General features: G+C 43.3%; 1 protein-coding gene across 3 annotated transcripts in view; it reads right to left on the minus strand.

The window, feature by feature from the left end:
• Positions 1-23,672, minus strand: part of ELF2 (E74 like ETS transcription factor 2) — a 150,626-nt gene that overhangs the window by 71,428 nt on the left and 55,526 nt on the right. For all 3 annotated transcript variants that reach the window (XM_069743961.1, XM_069743959.1, XM_069743960.1), the window contains 2 exons: positions 14,769-14,928; positions 13,046-13,211 (listed from right to left, as the gene is read on the minus strand). In XM_069743961.1, the coding sequence (XP_069600062.1) occupies positions 13,046-13,211; positions 14,769-14,843 (241 nt within the window). In that variant the 5' untranslated portion in view covers positions 14,844-14,928. The remainder of the gene's footprint in view (positions 1-13,045; positions 13,212-14,768; positions 14,929-23,672) is intronic.

The raw sequence follows: 23,672 nt of genomic DNA on the forward strand, positions 1-23,672 counted from the left end.
AGTCAGTCATCGCCTATGGGACAGCAGAGTGCAACACTCTGTTATATCCGTCAGTCCCACAGACAATGAAGGGAGCAGAGGTTGAGCATACACATCTAATTTTATTCAAGATGGGATGGCAGAGCCTTGTCCTTGGGGTTCCAAAGCATCGATCTCAAGACCACAGGGGTCCTATTGCGGAGACTCCAAACAATTCTGAGATCAAGGCTATGGAACTCAGAAAATGGGGCTCTGCTAGATAGTTTGGATATAAATTGTTTTTGGTGAAATAACCCTTTAAAAGATCTGCATCGCAGGTGAGTGTATGTTTGGAAGCATGCGGCTGAGACATGTTATAATCATATACACATGCCTGCTGCTATATACTACTGCAGATGTTTCCTTTCTAAACCTGCAGATCAAATCCAAAGCAATTCCAATCCATGTGGACTTACCGATAAAGAGTCCGATTACAGTCGATTATTAATATTTAAAAAAACATTGTGTAAATTACACAAGATCTGAGATAAAGATAAAACCCTTGTATGACTGGTATCAAACATGAGACTCCAGGCAGTTTCACTTACCCAAAATCAATCACTTAGTGTACGTTAGTAATTGTACGATTAATAGCTGTTTGCAATACAATATATATTCTGTTAAAATATGTTAACACAACAGTCTATTCAACTTCTCATAGTGTGTAGCTTTCCCACCTACAAAGAATGGAGAGGTCTGTCATTTATCAGAAGCACACTCCAACGCCGATTACAGTCATGAATATGCGGCTCCACCTCCCATAGGGGTGGAGCCGCATATTCATTACTGTAAATGAGCGGCCCCACGTGACCGCTCATACAGTAGAAGGTGCGGCCAGGACAGGAAGCAGCGCCAGCGAGGGAGCCGGGTGAGTATTTTAAGAACAGCTGGCGGGCGCACGGGGGTGGGAGGGGGATGGGCACATGGATCTTTATTTTAAACACGAGAAACAAAAAAAAAAGGAATATTCATATCTTCTCTACAGCAAACGCTGCTGCAAAGAAGATATGAATGGCAGCTTCAACACCAGATGCAGGGGACAGCGCTAAACTTTAGCACTGTCTCCTGCACGGTACGTGTGCTACCCAGTGGGCACATGGGCAGCACACGTGTGCCACACTGATGTGCCACAGAAACGCACGGGCACACGGACACGGATAATTCCGGTAGTGATTTTTCCGGTACCGGAATTATCTGGACGTGTGGGACTGCCCTCAAAGAAACAGTATCAATTTTATTGATTACATCACAGAATAACTACAATTACATATAGAAAAAATTAAAAAAAGACAACAAGGTAAAAGAATAATAAAATCCACAGAAGGTGGGTTTTGAAAAATTACATAATCTCTACATACATGTATGATATAATGATATAACGGTTATCCAGGTCAGGTAAGTACAGTAATAGCAGTAAAATCTGAATTTATATTAGTCTAATGATTCAACCGGATGTGGCGCCATACAAATCGACATCAGTCCCGACTTAACCCTTTCACGACATGCGCAGTAATAGTACGGCGCATGTCGTGTCTCCCCCTTTGATGTGGGCTCCGGCGGTGAGCCCACATCAAAGTTGCGACATGTCAGCTGTTTTGTACAGCTGACATGTGCGCGCAATAGCGGCGGGTGAAATCGCTATTCACCCGCCGCTATTAACCTGTTAAATGCCACTGTCAAACGCAGACAACGGCATTTAACCGGTGCTTCCGGCCGGACGACCAGAAATGATGTCATCTCCGACCCCCGTCACATGATTGGGGGTCGGCGATGCATCAGGAAGGTAACCATAGAGGTCCTTGAGACCTCTATGGTTACTGATGCAGGCCTGCTGTGAGCGCCACCCTGTGGTCGGCGCTCACAGCACACCTGCATTTCTGCTACATAGCAGCAATCTGATGATCGCTGCTATGTAGCAGAGCCGATCAGGCTATGCCAGCTTATAGCCTCCCATGGAGGCTATTGAAGCATGGCACAAGTAAAAAAAAAAAAATGTTTTTAAAAATATGAAAAAAATATAAAAAAATATAAAAGTTTAAATCACCCCCCTTTCGCCCCATCCTAAATAAAACAATAAAAAATTTTTTAAAAAAAAACACTACACGTATTTGGTATCGCCGCGTTCAGAATCGCCCGATCTATCAAAAAAAAAAAGCATTAACCTGATCGCTAAACAGCGTAGCGAGAAAAAAATCCGAAACGCCAGAATTACATTTTTTTGGTCGCTGCGACATTGCATTAAAATGCAATAACGGGCGATCAAAAGAACGTATGTGCACCGAAATGGTATCATTAAAAACGTCAGCTCGGCATGCAAAAAATAAGCCCTCTCCTGACCCCAGATCACGAAAAATGGAGACGCTACGGGTATCGGAAAATGGCATTTATTTTTTTTTAAGCAAAGTTTGGAATTTTTTTTCACCACTTGGATAAAAAATAACCTAGTCATGTTAGATGTCTATGAACTCGTAATGACCTAGAGAATCACAATGGCAGGTTAGTTTTAGCATTTAATGAACTTAGCAAAAAAGCCAAACAAAAAACAAGTGTGGGATTGCACTTTTTTTGCAATTTCACCGCACTTGGAATTTTTTTTCCCGCTTTCTAGTAAAAGACATGGTAAAACCAATGGTGTCGTTAAAAAGTACAACTCGTCCCGCAAAAAATAAGCCCTCACATGGCCATATTGACGGAAAAATAAAAAAGTTATGGCTCTGGGAAGGAGGGAAGTGAAAAATGAAAACGCAAAAACGAAAAAGGGCCGCGACTTGAAGGGGTTAAAGGGTATAATGAAAAATTTACAGGAAAAAAATGGCAGAATGAGTAGGGGAATGAGATCGTATGCAATCCATAAGGAAGTAGGGGTGGTCTCCTCAGTAAAAAGGATCAAAATTGTACAGCATGATTAAAGTGACTGGCAAAATTCATAACACACGGTAAAGCAGGGGTGCCAAACTGCATTCCTCAAGGGCTGCAAACCATGCGTGTTTTCAAGATTTCCTTAGCATTGCACAAGGTGCTGCAATCATTATGTGTGTAGGTGATTAAATTATCACCTGTGCAGTACAAGGAAATCCTGAAAACATGACCTGTTTGCAGCCCTCGAGGAATGCAGTTTGACACCCCTGCGGTAAAGTGCCTTATATACAGTGCCTTGTGAAAGTATTCGGCTCCCTGGAACTTTTCAACCTTTTCCCACATATCGTGCTTCAAACATAAAGATACCAAATGTACATTTTTGGTGAAGAATCAACAAGTGGAACACAATTGTGAAGTTGAATGAAATTTATTGTTTAATTAAAATTTTTGTGGAAATTCAAAAACTGAAAAGTGGGGCGTGCAATATTATTCGTCCCCTTTATCTTAATACTTTGTTGCGCCAACTTTTGCTGCGATTACAGCTGCAAGTCGCTTGGGGTATGTCTATCAGTTTTGTACATCGAGAGACACTGTACATAGTGAGAAAATCATGAAGTACAATATGATAAAAGTAACTGACAAACTTGCGAGAAGAAAATATAGTGACAAATGTCTAGGAATTACCAGTTGCCAAGAAGGATGTACAAAGGAGTATAAAATTACAAATGGAATACAAACCATGTAAAGCATGGAGAGGACTGATAATATACTAACCCACACTGCGTGTGCCCAAAGTGCCTGTGCTTTGACAAGAGCTTGATTTGTAAGGCGCCACCTCAGGTTGAATCATTAGACTAATATAAATTCAGATTTTACTAATATTATTATACTTACCTGACCTGGTTACCCATTGTATCATTATCTCATACATGCATGTAGAGATTATATGTCATTTTTCAATACCCACATCCTGTGCATTTTATTATTGTTTTACTTCATTGAGTCTTTTTTCATTTTTTCTTTATGTAATTGTTGTTATTTTGTGACGTAATTAACAACATTTATACCGTTTCTTTGACATGCATTGTGAATCATGTTATAGGTTACAACTGCAATAGGATACACAACAGAGTTGGTCATTTATTTCTTACATAACATGTTTCCCCCACAATGCTTCACGGGTGGGAAGGTATTCTTGGGGTTGTGTTCATCCTTTTTCTTCCTCCAAATATAGTGTGTGGACTTGATACCAAAAAGTTGTGTTTTGGCCTCATCTGACCACATGACCTTCTCCCATGCCTCCTCTTGATCATCCAGATGGTCATTGGCAAACTTCAACCGGGCCTGGACATGTGCTGGCGTGAGCAGGGGGACCTTGCGTGCCCGGCAGGATTTTAATCCATGACGGCATAGCGTGTTACTAACAGTAATGTTTGAGACTGTGGTCCCAGCTCTCTCAGGTCATTGAACAGGTCCTCCGGTGTAGTTCTGGGCCGATTCCTGACCTTTCTCAGAATCATCCATACTCCATGAGACAAAATCTTGCATTGTAAATCTTCCTGGGTCTGGGGTCAGTCATCTTGTGTTTCTTCCATTTTCTAATAATTGCGCAAACAGTTGTTGCCTTTTCACAAAGGCCATGGTGGAGAGGTTGGAGTGTGATTGAGTGTGTGGACAGGTGTCTTTTACACAGGTAACGAGTTCAAACAATTACAGTATATACTCGAGTATAAGCTGACACCCCCTAATTTTGCCACAAAAAACTGGGAAAACTTATTGACTCGAGAATAAGCCTAGGGTGGAAATGCAGCATTTACCGGTGAATTTCAAAAATAAAAATAGATCATTCTTGCCCCATAGCTGTGCCATATAGTGCTCTGCATGTTCATTATTGCCCCATAGCTGTGCCATATAGTGCTCTGCACCGTTCATATTTCCCCATAGCTGTGCCATATAGTGCTCTGCACCGTTCATATTGCCCCATAGCTCTGCCATATAGTGCTCTGCGCCGTTCATATTTCCCCATAGCTGTGCCATATAGTGCTCTGCACCGTTCATATTGCCCCATAGCTCTGCCATATAGTGCTCTGCACCGTTCATATTTCCCCATAGCTGTGCCATATAGTGCTCTGCACCGTTCATATTGCCCCATAGCTCTGCCATATAGTGCTCTGCGCCGTTCATATTTCCCCATAGCTGTGCCACATAGTGCTCTGCACCGTTCATTATTGCCCCATAGCTGTGCCACATAGTGCTCTGCACCGTTCATATTGCCCCATAGCTCTGCCATATAGTGCTCTGCGCCGTTCATATTTCCCCATAGCTCTGCCATATAGTGCTCTGCACCGTTCATATTGCCCCATAGCTCTGCCATATAGTGCTCTGCACCGTTCATATTTCCCCATAGCTGTGCCATATAGTGCTCTGCACCGTTCATATTTCCCCATAGCTGTGCCATATAGTGCTCTGCACCGTTCATATTTCTCCATAGCTGCCATATAGTGCTCTGCACCGTTCATATTTCCCCATAGCTGTGCCCCATATAGTGCTCTGCACTGTTCATATTTCCCCATAGCTGTGCCCCATATAGTGCTCTGCACCGTTCATATTTCCCCATAGCTGCCATATAGTGCTCTGCACCGTTCATATTTCCCCATAGCTCTGCCATATAGTGCTCTGTACCGTTCATATTTCCCCATAGATGCTCCACATAAATCTGTGCCGCTGCTGCTGCAATAAAAAAAAAAAAATTCATACTCACCTTTGTTGCTTGCAGCTCCCAGCGTCCGGTCCCGGCGTCTCTCCGCTCTGACTGATCAGGCAGAGGGCGCCGCGCACACTATATGCGTCATCTCGCCCTCTGACCTGCACAGTCAGTGCAGATAGATGCCGGGAAGATGGAGCGGCGCCCGGCAGCTGGAACGTGGACAGGTAACTATGCGATACTTACCTGGTCCCGGTGTCCGGCTCCTTCTCCCGCACAGCTGGTCTTCGGTGCCGCAGCTTCTTCCTCTATCAGTGGTCACCATTACCGCTGATTAGAGAAATGAATATGCGGCTCCACCCCTATGGGAGGTGGAGCCGCTTATTCATTTCTCTAATGAGCGGTCCCACGTGACCGCTGAAGAGGGGAAGAGCTGCAGCACCGAAGACCGTGGGACGGCAGGGGGAGCGCCAGGATCGCTGGAAGCAGGTAAGTATGCCTCAGCGCCCTCACCCCCTCACCTTGCCACCCACCTTGACTCGAGTATAAGCCGAGAGGGGCACTTTCAGCCCAAAAATTTGGGCTGAAAATCTCGGCTTATACTCGAGTATATACGGTAATACAGGTTGTGAGTGCAGAATTCTTGCTGGTTGATAGGTGATCAAATACTTATTTTATGCAATAAAATGCAAATTAATTACCTTATATACTCGAGTATAAGCCGACCCGAGTATAAGCCGACCCCCCTAATTTTGCCACAAAAAACTGGGAAAACTTTTTGACTCGAGTATAAGCCTAGGGTGGAAATGCAGCATTTACCAGTGAATTTTAAAAATAAAACTAGATCATATTTCCCCATAGCTGTGCCATATAGTGCTCTGCACCGTTCATTATTTCCCCATAGCTGTGCCATATAGTGCTCTGCACCGTTCATATTTCCCCATAGCTGCCATATAGTGCTCTGCACCATTCATATTTCCCCATAGCTCTGCCATATAGTGCTCTGCACCGTTCATATTTCCCCATAGCTGCCATATAGTGCTCTGCACCATTCATATTTCCCAATAGCTCTGCCATATAGTGCTCTGCACCGTTCATATTTCTCCATAGCTGTGCCATATAGTGCTCTGCACCGTTCATATTTCCCCATAGATGCTCCACATAAATCTGTGCAATTGCTGCTGCTGCCATAAAAAAAAAAAAAGCCATACTCACCTTTCCTGCTTGCAGCTCCCAGCGTCCGGTTCCTGCGTCTCTCCGCACTGACTGATCAGGCAGAGGGCGCCGCGCACACTATATGCGTCATCGCGCCCTCTGACCTGCACAGTTAGAACGGAGGGGCGCCGGGAAGATGGAGCGGCGCCGGCAAGATGGAGCGGCGCCCGGCGGCTGGAACGGGGACAGGTAAATATGACATACTTACCTGGTCCCGGCGTCCGGCTCCTTCTCCCGCACAGCTGTCTTCGGTGCTGCAGCCTCTTCCTCTATCAGCGGTCACCGTTACTGCTGATTAGAGAAATGAATAGGCGGCTCCACCCCCATGGGAGGTGGAGCCGCCTATTCATTTCTCTAATGAGCGGTCCCACGTGACCGCTGATGGAGGAAGAACTGCAGCACCAAAGACCGTGGGACGGCAGGGGGAGCGCCAGGATCGCTGGAAGCAGGTAAGCATGCCTCAGCGCCCTCCCCCCCTCACCCGCCGACCCTGGCACCCACCTTGACTCGAGTATAAGCCGAGAGGGGCACTTTCAGCCCAAAAATTTGGGCTGAAAATCTCGGCTTATACTAAAATATATACGGTATGTAAAAATCATACAATGTAATTTCCAGGATTTTTTTTTTTAAGATTCTGTTACTCACAGTTGAAGAATACCTATGATAAAAATTACAGACCTCTCCATTTTTTGCAGCTGGGAATACTTGCAAAATCGGCAGTGCATCAATTTTTATTTTCCCCACTGTATACATACATATACATATATATGCACAAAACATGATTAAAAAGAAAATGAAGTACTGCAATTAAAAACAAAGCCATGAGTAGCGTGAATAAGACACCACAGAGACAAAAATGGAGTTCAAGATGGTAATGTGTCGAATGAGGGCCCCTGAAGAAGGCAATGCCAAAACGTTTGTTGGTGCAGACGCCACCACTTTACGTTGGCACAAGCATTTCAGACTTTTTATGCATTGGAAATGTGATTCATTTTGCAGCATCACAATTGTATATACCGTATATACTAGAGTATAAGCCGAGACTTTCAGCCCAAAAAAAATGGGCTGAAAGTGCCCCTCTCGGCTTATACTCGAGTCATGGAAGGCGGGGGGGGGGGGGGGGGGTCGGCGGGTGAGGGGGAGCGACGACGGTCACATACTCACCTGCTCCCAGCGCTCCTGACGTTGTCACTGACTGTCCCATGGTCTCCGGCGCCGGCACCTTCTTCCTCTATTCAGCTGTCACGTGGTACAGATCATTAAAGTAATGAATATGGACTCCACTCCCATAGGGATGGAGCCACATATTCATTACTGTAATGAGTGGTACCAGTGACCGCTGAACAGAGGAAGAAGCTGCGGGCGCCAGAGACAATCTTCCGGGAGCAGGTGAGTATTTCATATTCACCTATCCCTCGTTCCAGCATCGGCGCTGCTCCGTCTTCCCGTCCTCTTGCAGTGACTGTTCAGGTCAGAGGGCGCGATGACGTATTAGTGTGCGCGCCGCCCTCTGCCTGAACAGTCAGTGCGGAGAAACGGGACGTTGAGGAGCAGCGACGAGAGGTGAGTATGTCATTTTTTTTTTTTTTTATTGCAGCAGCATTATATGTGGCACATTGTTATATGGAGCGTCTAGGGGGCCATAGTGAACTGTATGGAGCATTATATGGGGCACATTTGTATATGGAGCATCTTATGGGGCCATAATGAACTGCATGGAGCATTATATGGGACATATTTGTATATGGAGCATCTTATGGGGCCATACTGAACTGTATGGAGCATTATATGGGGCATATTTGTATATGGAGCATCTTATGGGGCCATACTGAACTGTATGGAGCATTATATGGGGCACATTTGTATATGGAGCATCTTATGGGGCCATAATGAACTGCATGGAGCATTATATGGGGCATATTTATATATGGAGCATCTTATGGGGCCATAATGAACTGTATGGAGTATTATATGGGGCATATTTGTATATGGAGCATCTTTTGGCCATAATGAACTGTATTGAGCATTATATGGGGCATATTTGTATGTGGAGCATCTATGGGGCCATAATGAACTGTATGGAGCATTATATGTGGCATATTTGTATATGGAGCATCTTATGGGGCCATAATGAACTGCAAGGAGCAGTATTTGTGGCACATTTGTATATGGAGCATTATATGGGGCGTATTTTAATATGGAGCATCTTATGGGGCCCATCATGAACTGTATGGAGCATTATATGGCGGCTCCTGATTCAATATAGATTTTCAAAAACACTTAGGGTATGTGCACAGTTTGCGGATTCTCTGCGGATCCGCAGCATTTTTTGCAGTGCAGAAACGCTGCAGATCCGCAATTGATTTACAGTACAATGTACATCAATGAGAAAAAAAACGCTGTGCACACTTTGCAGAAAATCCGCTGCAGAAACGCTGCGGTTTAAAAGAAGTAGCATGTCACTACTTTTTTGTGAATCTGCAGCGTTTTTGTACCCATTCCATTATAGAAAACCGCAGGCGTAAAAAAAAACGTAGCAAATCCGCAAGAAAACCGCAGCAAAAACGCACAAAAAAACGCTGCGGAACCGCACAAAAAACGCGACAAATCCGCAGGTGCGTTTTCTGCCAGGAGAGGCAGAATCCGCACCAGAAATTCCTAAGGCTAAACCGCAACGTGTGCACATAGCCTTAACCTACTGATGTCTCAATTAATTTTACTTTTATTGGTATCTATTTTTATTTTTGAAATTTACCAGTAGCTGCTACATTTTCCACCCTAGGCTTATACTCGAGTCATTAAGTTTTCCCAGTTTTTTGTGGCAAAATTAGGGGGGGTCGGCTTATACTGGGGTCGGCTTATACTCGAGTATATACGGTACTTATACCTCATGTACTGTTGGTTTTGCACATTATTAATCTAATTCAATAGATTATATACACATATTTGTCTCCCACCCTGTTTACAATCATTCATCGCAAAACGATCTTGATCTCCATTTTGTCTCTGCTGTGTCTTATTGACGCCAATCATGGCTTTGTTGTAAATTACAGTAACCAGTTTTATTTTTAATCATGTGTTGTACTTTATTAATATATATACATTAATTCTCAATTTGTGTGCATTAGCACTGGAGAAGCGTGGAGGAATTGAGGGTGGTCATTATCCAGGTATCTTCTGAGCGGTACGAGCATGCAATAGACTAGAGCCTGCTAGCGGCACTGCACTCCTCACCTAACTAACCAATCTGAGACTGCAGTGATGATCGATAACCTACGCACTGACTGTACCCTACAGAATTAAAAATTCTACTATACTTGAGAAAAAGGATTTCTAAAAAGAGATAGTTATTTGTCTTGACGAGCACTTTACAATTTTAACCATTTCAGAACTTGAAACAACTACTTTAAAGGGAATATTTCAGTAAGGCTATGTGCACACATTCAGGATTTCTTGCAGAAATTTCCTGAGCAAAACCGAACATTTTCTGCAAGAAATCCGCATGCGTTTTTTTTTTTTTTTTTGCAGATTTTTTGCATTTTTTTCCGGAGCTTTCCCAATGCAATGATATAGTGGGAAATCTGCAAACAATCCGCAAAATTAACGAACATGCTGCGCTTTTTACCGTGATGCGTTTTTTTCACGGAAAAAAATGCATCATGTGCACAAAAATTGCGGAATGCATTCTAAATGATCTAATGCATAATGTATACGTTTTTATAGCGAAAAAAAACGCGAAAATCCAAAACGTGTGCACACAGCCTTAGATCAAACCTCCTAACTCATCTATATAGACACGCAGGTCATGGAAAGTTGAATAAAATTATACTTTGATGTCTGCGATCCAATGTCTTATTCTATATCCAAGAAATCCAAAATTTCTTAATATCTAAATGGGTTAAGATCTATGGGTGGGTACAAATCTGCATGAGATTCTGTCTGCAAAGCTTATTTTAAGTGAAAGTGGGCAGTACCAGTGTGAGACATGTAACTAACACAGAACAGTAGAACTGAACTTTGTCTCCTTGCAAACACATTTCTGTAGCTCTCATAGATCAACACTGGTCACCTGTGAAATGGAAGCTGAAGCACTGAGAGGAACCTGCACATGTGTCAGTAAGGGTGCAGTCAGACTAAGGGTAAGTTCACATTTGAGTAGGCAAGGACATGCGTACGCATGCGTTCCCATAAACAGTAATGCATTTTTTTAAAGCACTCATCCACATGCGTATGCTTGCGCATATTTGACAGATTTTTGATGCTTCCAAAAATGCAACATGTTGCGTTCGCCAGACACCGAGAAAAGACACATGCGTCCGTAAACGCATGTGAACTGATGCAAACGCATGCCCTGCGTGGTTGGCTCTCCTGACCTGAGCATGACAGCTGCACAGAAATACATGGTGGCATGCTCGGGTCAGGAGAGCTGATGGCCAGTCCGAGGATTACGATGCGATCCTCCCACGAGTAATACAGCAGTCTGACTGCACCTTATAATCACATACAGCTCTGCAGTGAGATCAGGAGACCATAGAGTGGCCATTACATATCACATGGATATTGCCCCCTTTCATATAAAATAATCCCTGGAGGCAGATTGTCATGGAGATCAGTGTTTGACCCATAGCCCTGAGCAGCTCATATTCTTTTAAGAAAAATGTGGATTTCTTTTAAATAAGTCATCGAATTGCAGATATCACGGTATAATTTTCTTTAACTTTCCATGACTTGTGTGGCACCCCTAGGGGTATTTGCCACAAAAATAGTTACTGACAGTAAATACAAATACTAAAATAGCAAGACTGCACTACCACCTCCGGCCAGAAGGGGGAGCTCCAGAGACTCCCCTTGATCCATTCTGGTCTGAGAGAAGAAATGGCAGTTGGGCCAAGGAGCTGATAGTGAGAGGTCATACAGTTGAATCTCTAACAGCCCTGTGACTGTTACCAGGCCTAAATCACCAGCCTGAGGAGAAGAGGGATAGAGAAAAAGGACATTGTGAGAACCGGGTAGCATTAATCACTACCCAGAACAGGCGCAAAGACGGATACCGGATCCGTGGCTGTATTCATTATATATAATACAGCAACCGGAAAAACGTGAGGTGATATCAGCTTCACTAGGGTCGGACGCAGCAACAGACACAGAGTTCAGCGGTACTCCTGGAGGGGGTAAGCCGATAAAAGGACTCGGGTTGCCCGTCGAACCAGGACCCGGAGGGGACAGATTGGGCCGGCAGCCAGTTCACATACAGCAGCAGGGCCACACAGAAATTGCGTACAATAAGAGGCGAAGACCCCGGCAGGGTCAAAGTAACTCAGAGTTCCCATACAGACTCCGGTGACAGGACTGGTTGTAAATCCTTTTATGTTAAAGTAAACTGGTTAAACATTTCAGTGCCTCAGTCTTTCATTTGGACAATAGCCATCTATCCAGGATCGGGATCATCGCCGCTGGGAGAACCTGCTGCTGATCAAGTAAGTGCCTGTCCCCTCACGATACCCCTTACACTGTGCATTGCCTGAGGCCACAGCACCGGGTCAATCCACCCGTGACATCCCCCTCAAGAGACAGACCCCATTGGTCCGGTGCTGGGTATCCTGGTCTCTTGGGCGTCACACTTGCATGTCCATATACAGTAGACGGCTTGGGATGGTTGATCCTATGGATAGATTCCCTTTAACCCTTCTCCTAGACCAGATTACCAGCGTCACCAGTGTAGCTAATCACTGAGCTCAGCCGCTGTGCCGAGGCGGAAGACACAACTCTGAGCTCACTCACTGGTTAGAGCAGTGATGCGCACTGTTGTCATGATGTCAATGCTACAGCCAAAGCCCCGAGACCGGAGCAGAGGCTGAACCCAGAGGGCGAGTACCTGCTGAGTTTGTTATTTTACGCAGCTTAGGGCCTAATTTTCCTGAAAGTATACAATCCCTTTAAGCTGCCGTAATACCCTAGGCCACCAAGAATGGCGGCGTTAACCCTGTTTAATACATTAGCACAACATGGAATACCTTGTTAACACCCATCCAGTACCTTAGACCACCAAGGATTAACTCTCAACTACCCTAAACCACCAAAAAAGCATGGATTAAAAGGGTCTTTCTTATGTTCAGCCTACCACATGCTTGAAAAGTGGGCACTCATATTTAAGAGAAACGCTATGTGTGGAAAATCACTGCTAAAGTTAATTTCCTAGTACTGTGTGACAAACAACTATAAGAGTCTGGCAAAGCAGGTGACACCAACCTATCTCCACGGTCTCAGTCTCTACTTCCTGTTCTTCTGCCACATCTTGCATCATGAAGGTCTCGTCATCATACACCAGGACCTGAGCAGCGTACCCTTCCTCTAGGATGGCACAGGGGACTGGCTCCACAATGACAGCTGGGTACTCAATTTCCTGAACTTCTTCCTGTTAGGACCAAAATAATGTAAGAGAAGGGAAGGAATCGGAAGAAACACGATCGCTGAAATTAGTTCCATTTTGAGGAAGATTATTGGTTCATAGAATTCTAGCGTTCTGACTTTATCAGCCTAAATAATAGAATGATGTCATGAGACAGATAAAGTAAAAGTAGGAAATACCTATTAGTCATGGTATCTTATCTGTAAATTATGGGAATAGGAGGTTGTCAGGGATCAAGCCAGATCCTGCAACTGTTTTAGGTCTTACATACACTGACTGAGTGGATAGAAGTCATTTTGGGGTGGTGTCTTTCCTTCCCATCTGTCCAAGCATGTGATTTTTCAGACTCACTTTTTTATGGCAATGTGATAGAGAAAAGACATCAGTTCCGGTTAGTACTGTCTATTCGGGATAAGGAAAGATGACATCTAATTGCCTGACTCCCAGGAGAAGTCTGATAAGATAAGGTATCATGGAAGTCATATTAGCGTTTATGGTGGTGAAGGCTTTTACTTATTTATCTGTGTCTCCAGCTTACTGAGCTGCAGAGTTGAGCAAAAAGATTCGCAGGCCTCTGATTTAGAGGCCACATTGGTAGTCTGTGGCTGCTAAACCAGAGCCTTGCAAATCTGTTTTGCTGAACTCTACTCATAGCTTCCTTTGTAATACATTGCTGTACACATTCTTATACAAGGATGAATGTGGTATATTACTGGTCTTTATACTGTTATGCTTTCTATCACTTATAGGGGTTGTCTGGGACTTAAAATCTGATGATCTGTGGTTAGGATAGGTCATCATTAGAAGATGAGTGTTCTGACAACCATCACCCCCAGAATCAGCACAAATCTGACGAACATAAGCTATATATGAGGTGGAACACAGCGGTCATCAATTTGTAAGTCCTGAATAATCCCTTTAATGTAGTGCAAAAAAAGAAAGGTGGGCACATTTGTAGATTACCCCTACTAACTACTGAGCACTGATGTTACCTTTAATGCAATGTCATAAAAATTGTAGAAAAACTAAAAATCGAGAAGTAATATGTCACACGCTATATTGACCTTAGTACGAGGGAGCCTGCGGTGTGTGACGGTTTACCTCGCAATTTTAATTGCTATTTTATATTATTTTTTTTATCTAATAGATCTGGGACATTACAATAAAGTGACTTACTATTCACACGTCCCTTTCCATCTGACACGAAAGGTATGTGGCCGCTGCATTCTAGTGGGAGTATGGCCCCTTACCGGATGACATCCACTGCTCTTGTTTTGATTAGCAACCATGGCGAGATATCACACGTGTCCCACAGCAACAAAGGCCAGTTAATCAAAAGAAGAGCCATGAAGGCCTGTAGGTAAGAGAAGGTATACATACTAATGTCCTGACCGATGGAATTGGGTGTGCAAGAAAATTCACACCATCTGGAGTATTTACTGCACCTGTCCCTGTACCTCTTTGTAGTTTGAGGTCAAGGTCCCGGTTTGCATGGTGTTACTTATTGCACTGTATATAGGTAAAACTGATTGTACCTTATTATAATGTTGATTCTTTTCTCACCTGTTCAGGATTTTCCACTCCATTGCTGACATAGCTCCCCACTGACCCACCACCATCTAACACAGCGGAGGTCATGTTGCATCCCCTGACTCTCGCTGCAAGCAAACTGGCAAACTGGTCAACCAGTCGTCTCAAGAACCACTTGATCTTCACAATGATCCTGTAGAAAAAGAAAAAATATGGCACCTTTAAAAAACATGTTTAATATGCTTTGGATACACCTCATTTTATACCTTACCTTTATGTAGAAATATTGTGACTTAAAATATATAATGTGCTAACTATACAAAAGTCCGAAAACTGACAAAATCGAAGGTGCAGACAAACAGAAAATGTGCAGTAAGGCTTCTTTCACACTAGCGTCGGGCCGAGGTTACCGACGCTAGCGTTGTAAGCGCTGCACAACGGGTGCAGCGGATGCAGATATTCATCGCATCCGCTGCCCCATTGTGAGGTGCGGGGAGGTGGGGGAGGAGTTGCGGCCACGCATGCGCAGTCGGAAAAAGCGGTCCGTCGGCAGCAAAAAAGTTACATGTAGCGTTTTTTGTGCCGACGGTCCGCCAAAGCACGACGCATCCGTCGCACGACAGATGCGACGTGTGGCAATCCGTCGCAATGCGTCGTCAATACAACTCTATGGAGAAAAAACGCATCCTGCAAGCACTTTTGCAGGATGCGTTTTTTTCTGCAAAACGACGCTTTGTGACGGATTGCAGTTAACGCTAGTGTGAAAGTAGCCTAAGAAGAAAGAATGCAGCTTTTGTCTGTATCCCATCGCAGGAGAGGTCACCTGCACATTAGCCATGAATCCCACCAGCTTATCAATATATATATATATATATATATATATATATATATATATATATATATATATATATATATATATATAGTACAGACCAAAAGTTTGGACACCTTCTCATTTAAAGATTTTTCTGTATTCTCATGACTAGCTGCTTTGATGCCTTCGCTGTGAATGTACAATTTTCATAGTCATGAAAGTACAGAAAAATCTTTAAATGAGAGGGTGTGTCCAAACTTTCGTTCTGCACTGTATGTATGTGTATTTATATATTATATCATATACAGTGGGGCAAAAAAGTATTTAGTCAGTCAGCAATAGTGCAAGTTCCACCACTTAAAAAGATGAGAGGCGTCTGTAATTTACATCATAGGTAGACCTCAACTATGGGAGACAAACTGAGAAAAAAAAATCCAGAAAATCACATTGTCTGTTTTTTTAACATTTTATTTGCATATTATGGTGGAAAATAAGTATTTGGTCAGAAACAAAATTTCATCTCAATACTTTGTAATATATCCTTTGTTGGCAATGACAGAGGTCAAACGTTTTCTGTAAGTTTTCACAAGGTTGCCACACACTGTTGTTGGTATGTTGGCCCATTCCTCCATGCAGATCTCCTCTAGAGCAGTGATGTTTTTGGCTTTTTGCTTGGCAACACGGACTTTCAACTCCCTCCAAAGGTTTTCTATAGGGTTGAGATCTGGAGACTGGCTAGGCCACTCCAGGACCTTGAAATGCTTCTTACAAAGCCACTCCTTCGTTGCCCTGGTGGTGTGCTTTGGATCATTGTCATGTTGAAAGACCCATCCACATTTCATCTTCAATGCCCTTGCTGATGGAAGGAGGTTTGCACTCAAAATCTCACGATACATGGCCCCATTCATTCTTTCATGTACCCGATCAGTCGTCCTGGCCCCTTTGCAGAGAAACAGCCCCAAAGCATGATGTTTCCACCACCATGCTTTACAGTAGGTATGGTGTTTGATGGATGCAACTCAGTATTCTTTTTCCTCCAAACACGACAAGTTGTGTTTCTACCAAACAGTTCCAGTTTGGTTTCATCAGACCATAGGACATTCTCCCAAAACTCCTCTGGATTATCCAAATGCTCTCTAGCAAACTTCAGACGGGCCCGGACATGTACTGGCTTAAGCAGTGGGACACGTCTGGCACTGCAGGATCTGAGTCCATGGTGGCGTAGTGTGTTACTTATGGTAGGCCTTGTTACATTGGTCCCAGCTCTCTGCAGTTCATTCACTAGGTCCCCCCGCGTGGTTCTGGGATTTTTGCTCACCGTTCTTGTGATCATTCTGACCCCACGGGGTGGGATTTTGCGTGGAGCCCCAGATCGAGGGAGATTATCAGTGGTCTTGTATGTCTTCCATTTTCTAATTATTGCTCCCACTGTTGATTTCTTCACTCCAAGCTGGTTGGCTATTGCAGATTCAGTCTTCCCAGCCTGGTGCTGGGCTACAATTTTGTTTCTGGTGTCCTTTGACAGCTCTTTGGTCTTCACCATAGTGGAGTTTGGAGTCAGACTGTTTGAGGGTGTGCACAGGTGTCTTTTTATACTGATAACAAGTTTAAACAGGTGCCATTACTACAGGTAATGAGTGGAGGAAAGAAGAGACTCTTAAAGAAGAAGTTACAGGTCTGTGAGAGCCAGAAATCTTGATTGTTTGTTTCTGACCAAATACTTATTTTCCACCATAATATGCAAAAAATGATAAAAAAACAGACAATGTGATTTTCTGGATTTTTTTTTCTCAGTTTGTCTCCCATAGTTGAGGTCTACCTATGATGTAAATTACAGACGCCTCTCATCTTTTTAAGTGGTGGAACTTGCACTATTGCTGACTGACTAAAAACTTTTTTGCCCCACTGTGTATATATATATATATATATATATATATATATATATATATATATATATATATATATATATATATATATATATATATATATATATACACATATACATATACATACACACACACTAGATGGTGGCCTGATTCTAACGCATCAGGTATTCTAGAATATGTATTTATGTACGTATATAGCAGCCACATAGTATATAGCACATATCATGTAGTATATAGGAGCCATGTAGTATATAGCAGACAAATACTACTTGGCCTGTGCTATATACATACATATTGTAGAATACCCGTTGCGTTAATACAGGCCACGCAATATATAACAGTGGCCACGCAGTATATAACACAGCCACGTACTATATAACACAGCCCACGCAGTATATAGCAGCCACGCAGTATATAACACGGGCGACGTAGTATATAACACAGGCCATGCAGTATATAACACTGGCCACGTAATATATAGCACAGCCCACGCAGTATATAGCAGCCACATAGTATATAGCACAGCCCACGCAGTATATAGCAGCCACGTAGTATATAACACTGCCTACGCAGTATAAAGCAGCCACGTAGTATTTAACACTGCCCACGCAGTATATAGCAGCCACGTAGTATATAACACTGCCAAAGCAGTATATAACATTGGCCACGTAATATATAGCACAGCCCACGCAGTATATAACACTGCCTATGTAGTATATAGCAGCCATGCAGTATCTAACACAGCCCACGTAGTATACAGCAGTGTGGGCACCAGATCCCTGTTAAAAAAATAATTAAAATAAAAAATAGTTATATACTCACCCCCTAGGATCCACCGAAGCTCCGGCGATACGTGTGCGGCTGCTGCCATCTTCCATTCCCAGGATGCATTGCGAAAATATCCAGATGACTTAGCGGTCTCGCGAGACCGCTAAGTCTCCTAGGTAATTTGGCAATGCTTCGCCGGGAACGGAAGATGGCGGCCGGTGCGAGCGGCTTGGCAGACTACGGAAGGTGAGAATAGCGGGGTTTTTTAAATTATTTTTAACATTACATTTTTTTTTACTATTGATGCTATTGGGGACACACAGGGTTAATAGCAGCGGATACGGAGAGTGTCCTTAAAACAAGTCAAAATGATGCTCAGTAGTGTGTGTCGCCTCCACGTGCCTGTATGGCTGCCGTCACACAAGCAGTATTTGATCAGTATTTTACATCAGTATTTGTAAGCCAAAACCAGGCTTGGAACAGTTAGAGGAAAAGTAGAATAGAAACATATGCACCACTTCTGCATTTAATCACCCGCTCCTGGTTTTGGCTTACAAATACTGATGTAAAATACTGACCAAATACTGCTAGTGTGACGGCAGCTTATGACCTCTCTACAACGCCTGGGCATGCTCCTGATGAGTCGGCGGATGGTCTCCTGAGGGATCTCCTCCCAAAACCTGGACTAAAGCATCCGCCAACTCCTGGACAATCTGTGGTGCAACGTGACGTTGGTGGATGGTGTGAGACGTGACTTCCCAGATGTGTTCAATCGGATTCAGGTCTGGGGAACGGACGGGCCAGTACATAGCTTCAATTCCCTCATCTTGCAGGAACTGCTGACACACTCCAGCCACATGAGGTCTGGCATTGTCCTGCATTAGGAGGAACCCAGGGCCAACCGTACCAGCATATGGTCTCACAAGGGGTCTGAGGATATCATCTCGGTACCTAATGGCAGTCAGGCTACCTCTGGCGAGCACATGGAGGGCTGCATCGCCCTCCAAAGAAATGCCACCCCACATCATTACTGACCCACTGCCAAACCGGTCATGCTGAAGGATGTTGCAGGCAGCAGATCGCTCTCAACGGCGTCTCCAGACTTTGTCACGTCTGTCACATGTGCTCAGTGTGAACCTGCTTTCATCTGTGAAGAGCAAAGGGCGCCAGTGGCGAATTTGCCAATCCTGGTGTTCCAGCACGGTGTTGGGCTGTGAGCACAACCCCCATCTGTGGACGTCGGGCACTCAGAACATCCTCATGGAGTCGGTTTCTAACCGTTTGTGGCCTGCTGGAGGTCATTTTGCAGGGCTCTGGCAGAGCTCCTCCTGTTCCTCCTTGCACAAAGGTTGAGGTAGTGGTATTGCTGCTGGGTTGTTGCCCCTCCACGTCTCCTGGTGTACTGGCCTGTCTCCTGCCTCTGGACACTAAGCTGACAGACACAGCAAACCTTCTTGCCACAGCTCGCATTGATGTGCCATCCTGGATGAGCTGAACTACATGAGCAACTTTTGTGGGTTGTAGAGTCTGTCTCGTGCTACCACGAGTGTGAAAGCACAACCAACATTCAAAAATGACCAAAATATCAGTCAGAAAGCATTGTTACTGAGATGTGGTCTGTGGTCCCCACCTGCAGAAACATTCCTTTGAGTGTGTCTTGATAATTGCCAATAATTTCCATCTGTCGTCTATTCCATTTGCACAATAGCATGTGAAATTGATTGTCAAACAGTGTTGCTTCCTAAGTGGACAGTTTGATCTCTCAGAAGTTTGATTTACTTGGAGTTATATTCTGTTGTTTAACCCCCTTTACCCCCAAGGGTGGTTTGCACGTTAATGACTGGGCCAATTTTTACAATTTTGACCACTGTCCCTTTATGAGGTTATAACTCTGGAACGCTTCAACGGATCCTGATGATTCTGACATTGTTTTCTCATGACATATTGTACTTCAAGATAGTGGTACAATTTCTTTGATATTAGCTGCGTTTACTTGTAAAAAAAAAAACCCAGAAATTTGGCAAAAATTTTGAACATTTCTCATTTTTCCAACTTTGAATTTTTTTGCCCTTAAATTACAGAGATATGTCACACAAAATACTTAAGTAACATTTCCTACATGTCTACTTTACATCAGCACAATTTTGGAACCAACTTTTTTTTTGTTAGGGAGTTATAAGGGTTAAAAGTTGACCAGCAATTTCTCATTTTTACAACACCATTTTTTTTTTAGGGTCCACATCACATTTGAAGTCACTTTGAGGGGTCTATATGATAGAAAATAACCAAGTGTGACACCATTCTAAAAACTGCACATCTCAAGGTGCTCAAAACCACATTTAAGAAGTTTATTACCCCTTCAGGTGTTTCACAGGAATTTTTATAATGTTTGAAAAAAAAAATTGAACATTTCATTTTTCACAAAAAATTTACTTCAGCTACAATTTGTTTTATTTTACCAAGGGTAACAGGAGAAATTGGACCCCAAAAGTTGTCCAATTTGTCCTGAGTACGCCGATACCCCATATCTGGGGGTAAACCACTGTTTGGGCGCATGACAGAGCTCGGAAGCGAAGGAGCGCCATTTGACTTTTCAATGAAAAATTGACTGGAATTGAGAAGGGATGCTATGCCGCGTTTGGAAAGCCCCTGATGTGCCTAAACATTGAAACCCCCCACAAGTGGCACCATTTTGGAAAGTAGACCCCCTAAGGAACTTATCTAGATATGTGGCGAGCACTTTGACCCACCTAGTGCTTCATAGAAGTTTATAATGTAGAGCCGTAAAAATAAAAAATAATTTTTTCACAAAAATGATATTTCGCCCCCAATGTTTTATTTTCCCAAGGGTAACAGAAGAAACTGGACCCGAAAAGTTGTTGTCCAATTTATCCTGAGTACGCTGATACCCCATATGTGGGGGGAAACCACCATTTGGGCGCATGGCAGAGCTCGGAAGGGAAGGCGCGGTTTGGAATGCAGACTTAGATGGATTGGTCTGCAGGCGTCACGTTGCATTTGCAGAGCCTCTGATGTACCTAAACAGTAGAACCCCCTCCCCACACACACACACACACACACGTGACCACATATTGGAAACTAGACCCCCCCAAGGAACTTATCTAGATGTGTTGTGAGAACTTTGAACCCCCAAGTGTTTCACTACAGTTTATAACCCAGAGCTGTAAAATATAAAATCCTTTTTTTTCCCACAAAAATTATTTTTTACCCCCGGTTTTGTATTTTCCCAAGGGTAACAGAAGAAACTGGACTCCAAAAGTTGTGCAATTTGTCATGAGTACGCCGATACCCCATATGTGGGGTAAACCACTGTTTGGGCGCATGGCAGAGCTTGGAAGGGAAGGAGCGCCATTTGACTTTTCAATGCAAAATTGACTGGAATTGAGATGGGACGCCATGTCGCGTTTGGAGAGCCCTTGATGTGCCTAAACATTGAAACCCCCCACAAGTGACACCATTTTGGAAAGAAGACCCCCTAAGGAACTTATCTAGATATATTGTGAAAACTTTGAACCTCCAAGTGTTTCACTACAGTTTATAACGCAGAGCAGTGATAATAAAAAAAAAAAAAAAAAATGTATCCACAAAAATTATTTTTTAGCCCCCAGTTTTGTATTGTCCCAAGGGTAACAGGAGAAATTGGACCCCAAAAGTTGTTGTCCAATTTGTCCTGAGCACACCGATACCCCATATGTTTGGGTAAACCTCTGTTTGGGCGCACGGGAGAGCTCAGAAGGGAAGGAGCACTGTTTTACTTTTTCAACGCAGAATTGGCTGGAATTGAGATCGGACGCAATGTCGCGTTTGGAGAGCCCCTGATGTGCCTGAACAGTGGAAACCCCCCAATTCCAACTGAAACCCTAACCCAAAACACACCCCTAAACCCTAATCTCAACCATAACCCTAACCAAACCCCTAACCCTTATCCCAACCCTAATCCCAACTGTAAATGTAATCCAAACCCTAACTTTAGCCCCAACCCTAACCCCAACTTTAGCCCCAACCCTAACGGGAAAATGGAAATAAATACATTTTTTAAAATTGTACTATTTTTCCCTAACTAAGGAGGTGATGAAGGGGGGTTCGATTTACTTTTATAGCTTTTTTTTGGCTGATTTTTATGATTGGCAGCCGTCACACACTAAAAGATGCTTTTTATTGCAAAAAATAGTTTTTGCGCCTCCACATTTTTAGAGCTATAATTTTTCCATATTTTGGTTCACAGAGTCATGCGAGGTCTTGTTTTTTGACGGTCCGATTTGACGTTTTTATTGGTACCATTTTTTGGGCACGTGACATTTTTTGATAGCTTTTTATTCCCATTTTTGTGAGGTAGAATGAACAAAAACCAGCTATTCATGAATTTCTTTTGGGGGGGGGGGGGGGGAACGCTTATACCATTCCACGTTTGGTAAAATTGATAAAGCAGTTTTATTCTTCGGGTCAGTACGATTACAGCGATACCTCATTTATATCTTTTTTTATGTTTTGGCGCTTTTATACAGTAAAAACTTTTATATATAAAATAATTATTTTTGCATCGCTTTATTCTGAGGACTATAACTTTTTTATTTTTTTGTTGATGACCCTGTATGGCGGCTCGTTTTTTGCGGGTCAAGAAGACGTCTTCAGAAGTACCATGGTTATTTATATGTCTTTTTGATCGCGTGTTAGTCCACTTTTTGTTCGGCGGTATGATAATACAGCGTCTTTTTTTTCTTTTTTTAACGGTGATCACTGAAGGGGTTAACTAGGGGGACAGTTTTATAGGTCGGGTCGTTACAGACGCGGCGATAGTCAATATGTGTATTTTTATTGTTTTATTATTTTTTTATTACTATTTAGAAAAAGAAATTTATTTGTTGGAACAATATATATATATATATATATATATATATATATATATATATATATATATATATATATATATATATATATATAAATTTATTTATTTTTTTTTGTTATTTATTTTTTTCTTTATTTAGGAATTTATTTATTTTTTTACACGTGTAAATATATATATTTTTTTACTTTGTCCCAGGGGAAGACATGACTATATAGGGTCAGATCGCTGATCTGACACTTTGCTGTGCACTGCTCTGAGCAAGCGCTGTGAAGCCACCTCCCTGCAGGACCCGGAAGGCCCCCGTGGCCATTTTGGATCCGTGCCTGCAGGGAGGAGGAGGCAAGAGACCCTCGGAGTAACGCGATCACATCGCATTGGTCCAAGGGTCTCAGGGAAGCACGCAGTGAGCCCCCTCCCTGCGCGATGCTTCCCTATACCGCCGGAACACTGCGATCATCTTTGATCTGAGTGTGCCGGGGGTTAATGTGCCAGGAGCGGTCCGTCAGCTGCGATAGCGGACACCCGGCCCCGATCGGCCACGCTCCCCCGGTGAGCGCAGCTGATCGGTGATGACGTACTATCCCATCGGTGGTCATACGGGCCCA

The sequence above is a fragment of the Ranitomeya imitator genome, chromosome 1 (genome assembly GCF_032444005.1).
Source record: "Ranitomeya imitator isolate aRanImi1 chromosome 1, aRanImi1.pri, whole genome shotgun sequence".
Classification (NCBI taxonomy): Eukaryota; Metazoa; Chordata; class Amphibia; order Anura; family Dendrobatidae; genus Ranitomeya; species Ranitomeya imitator.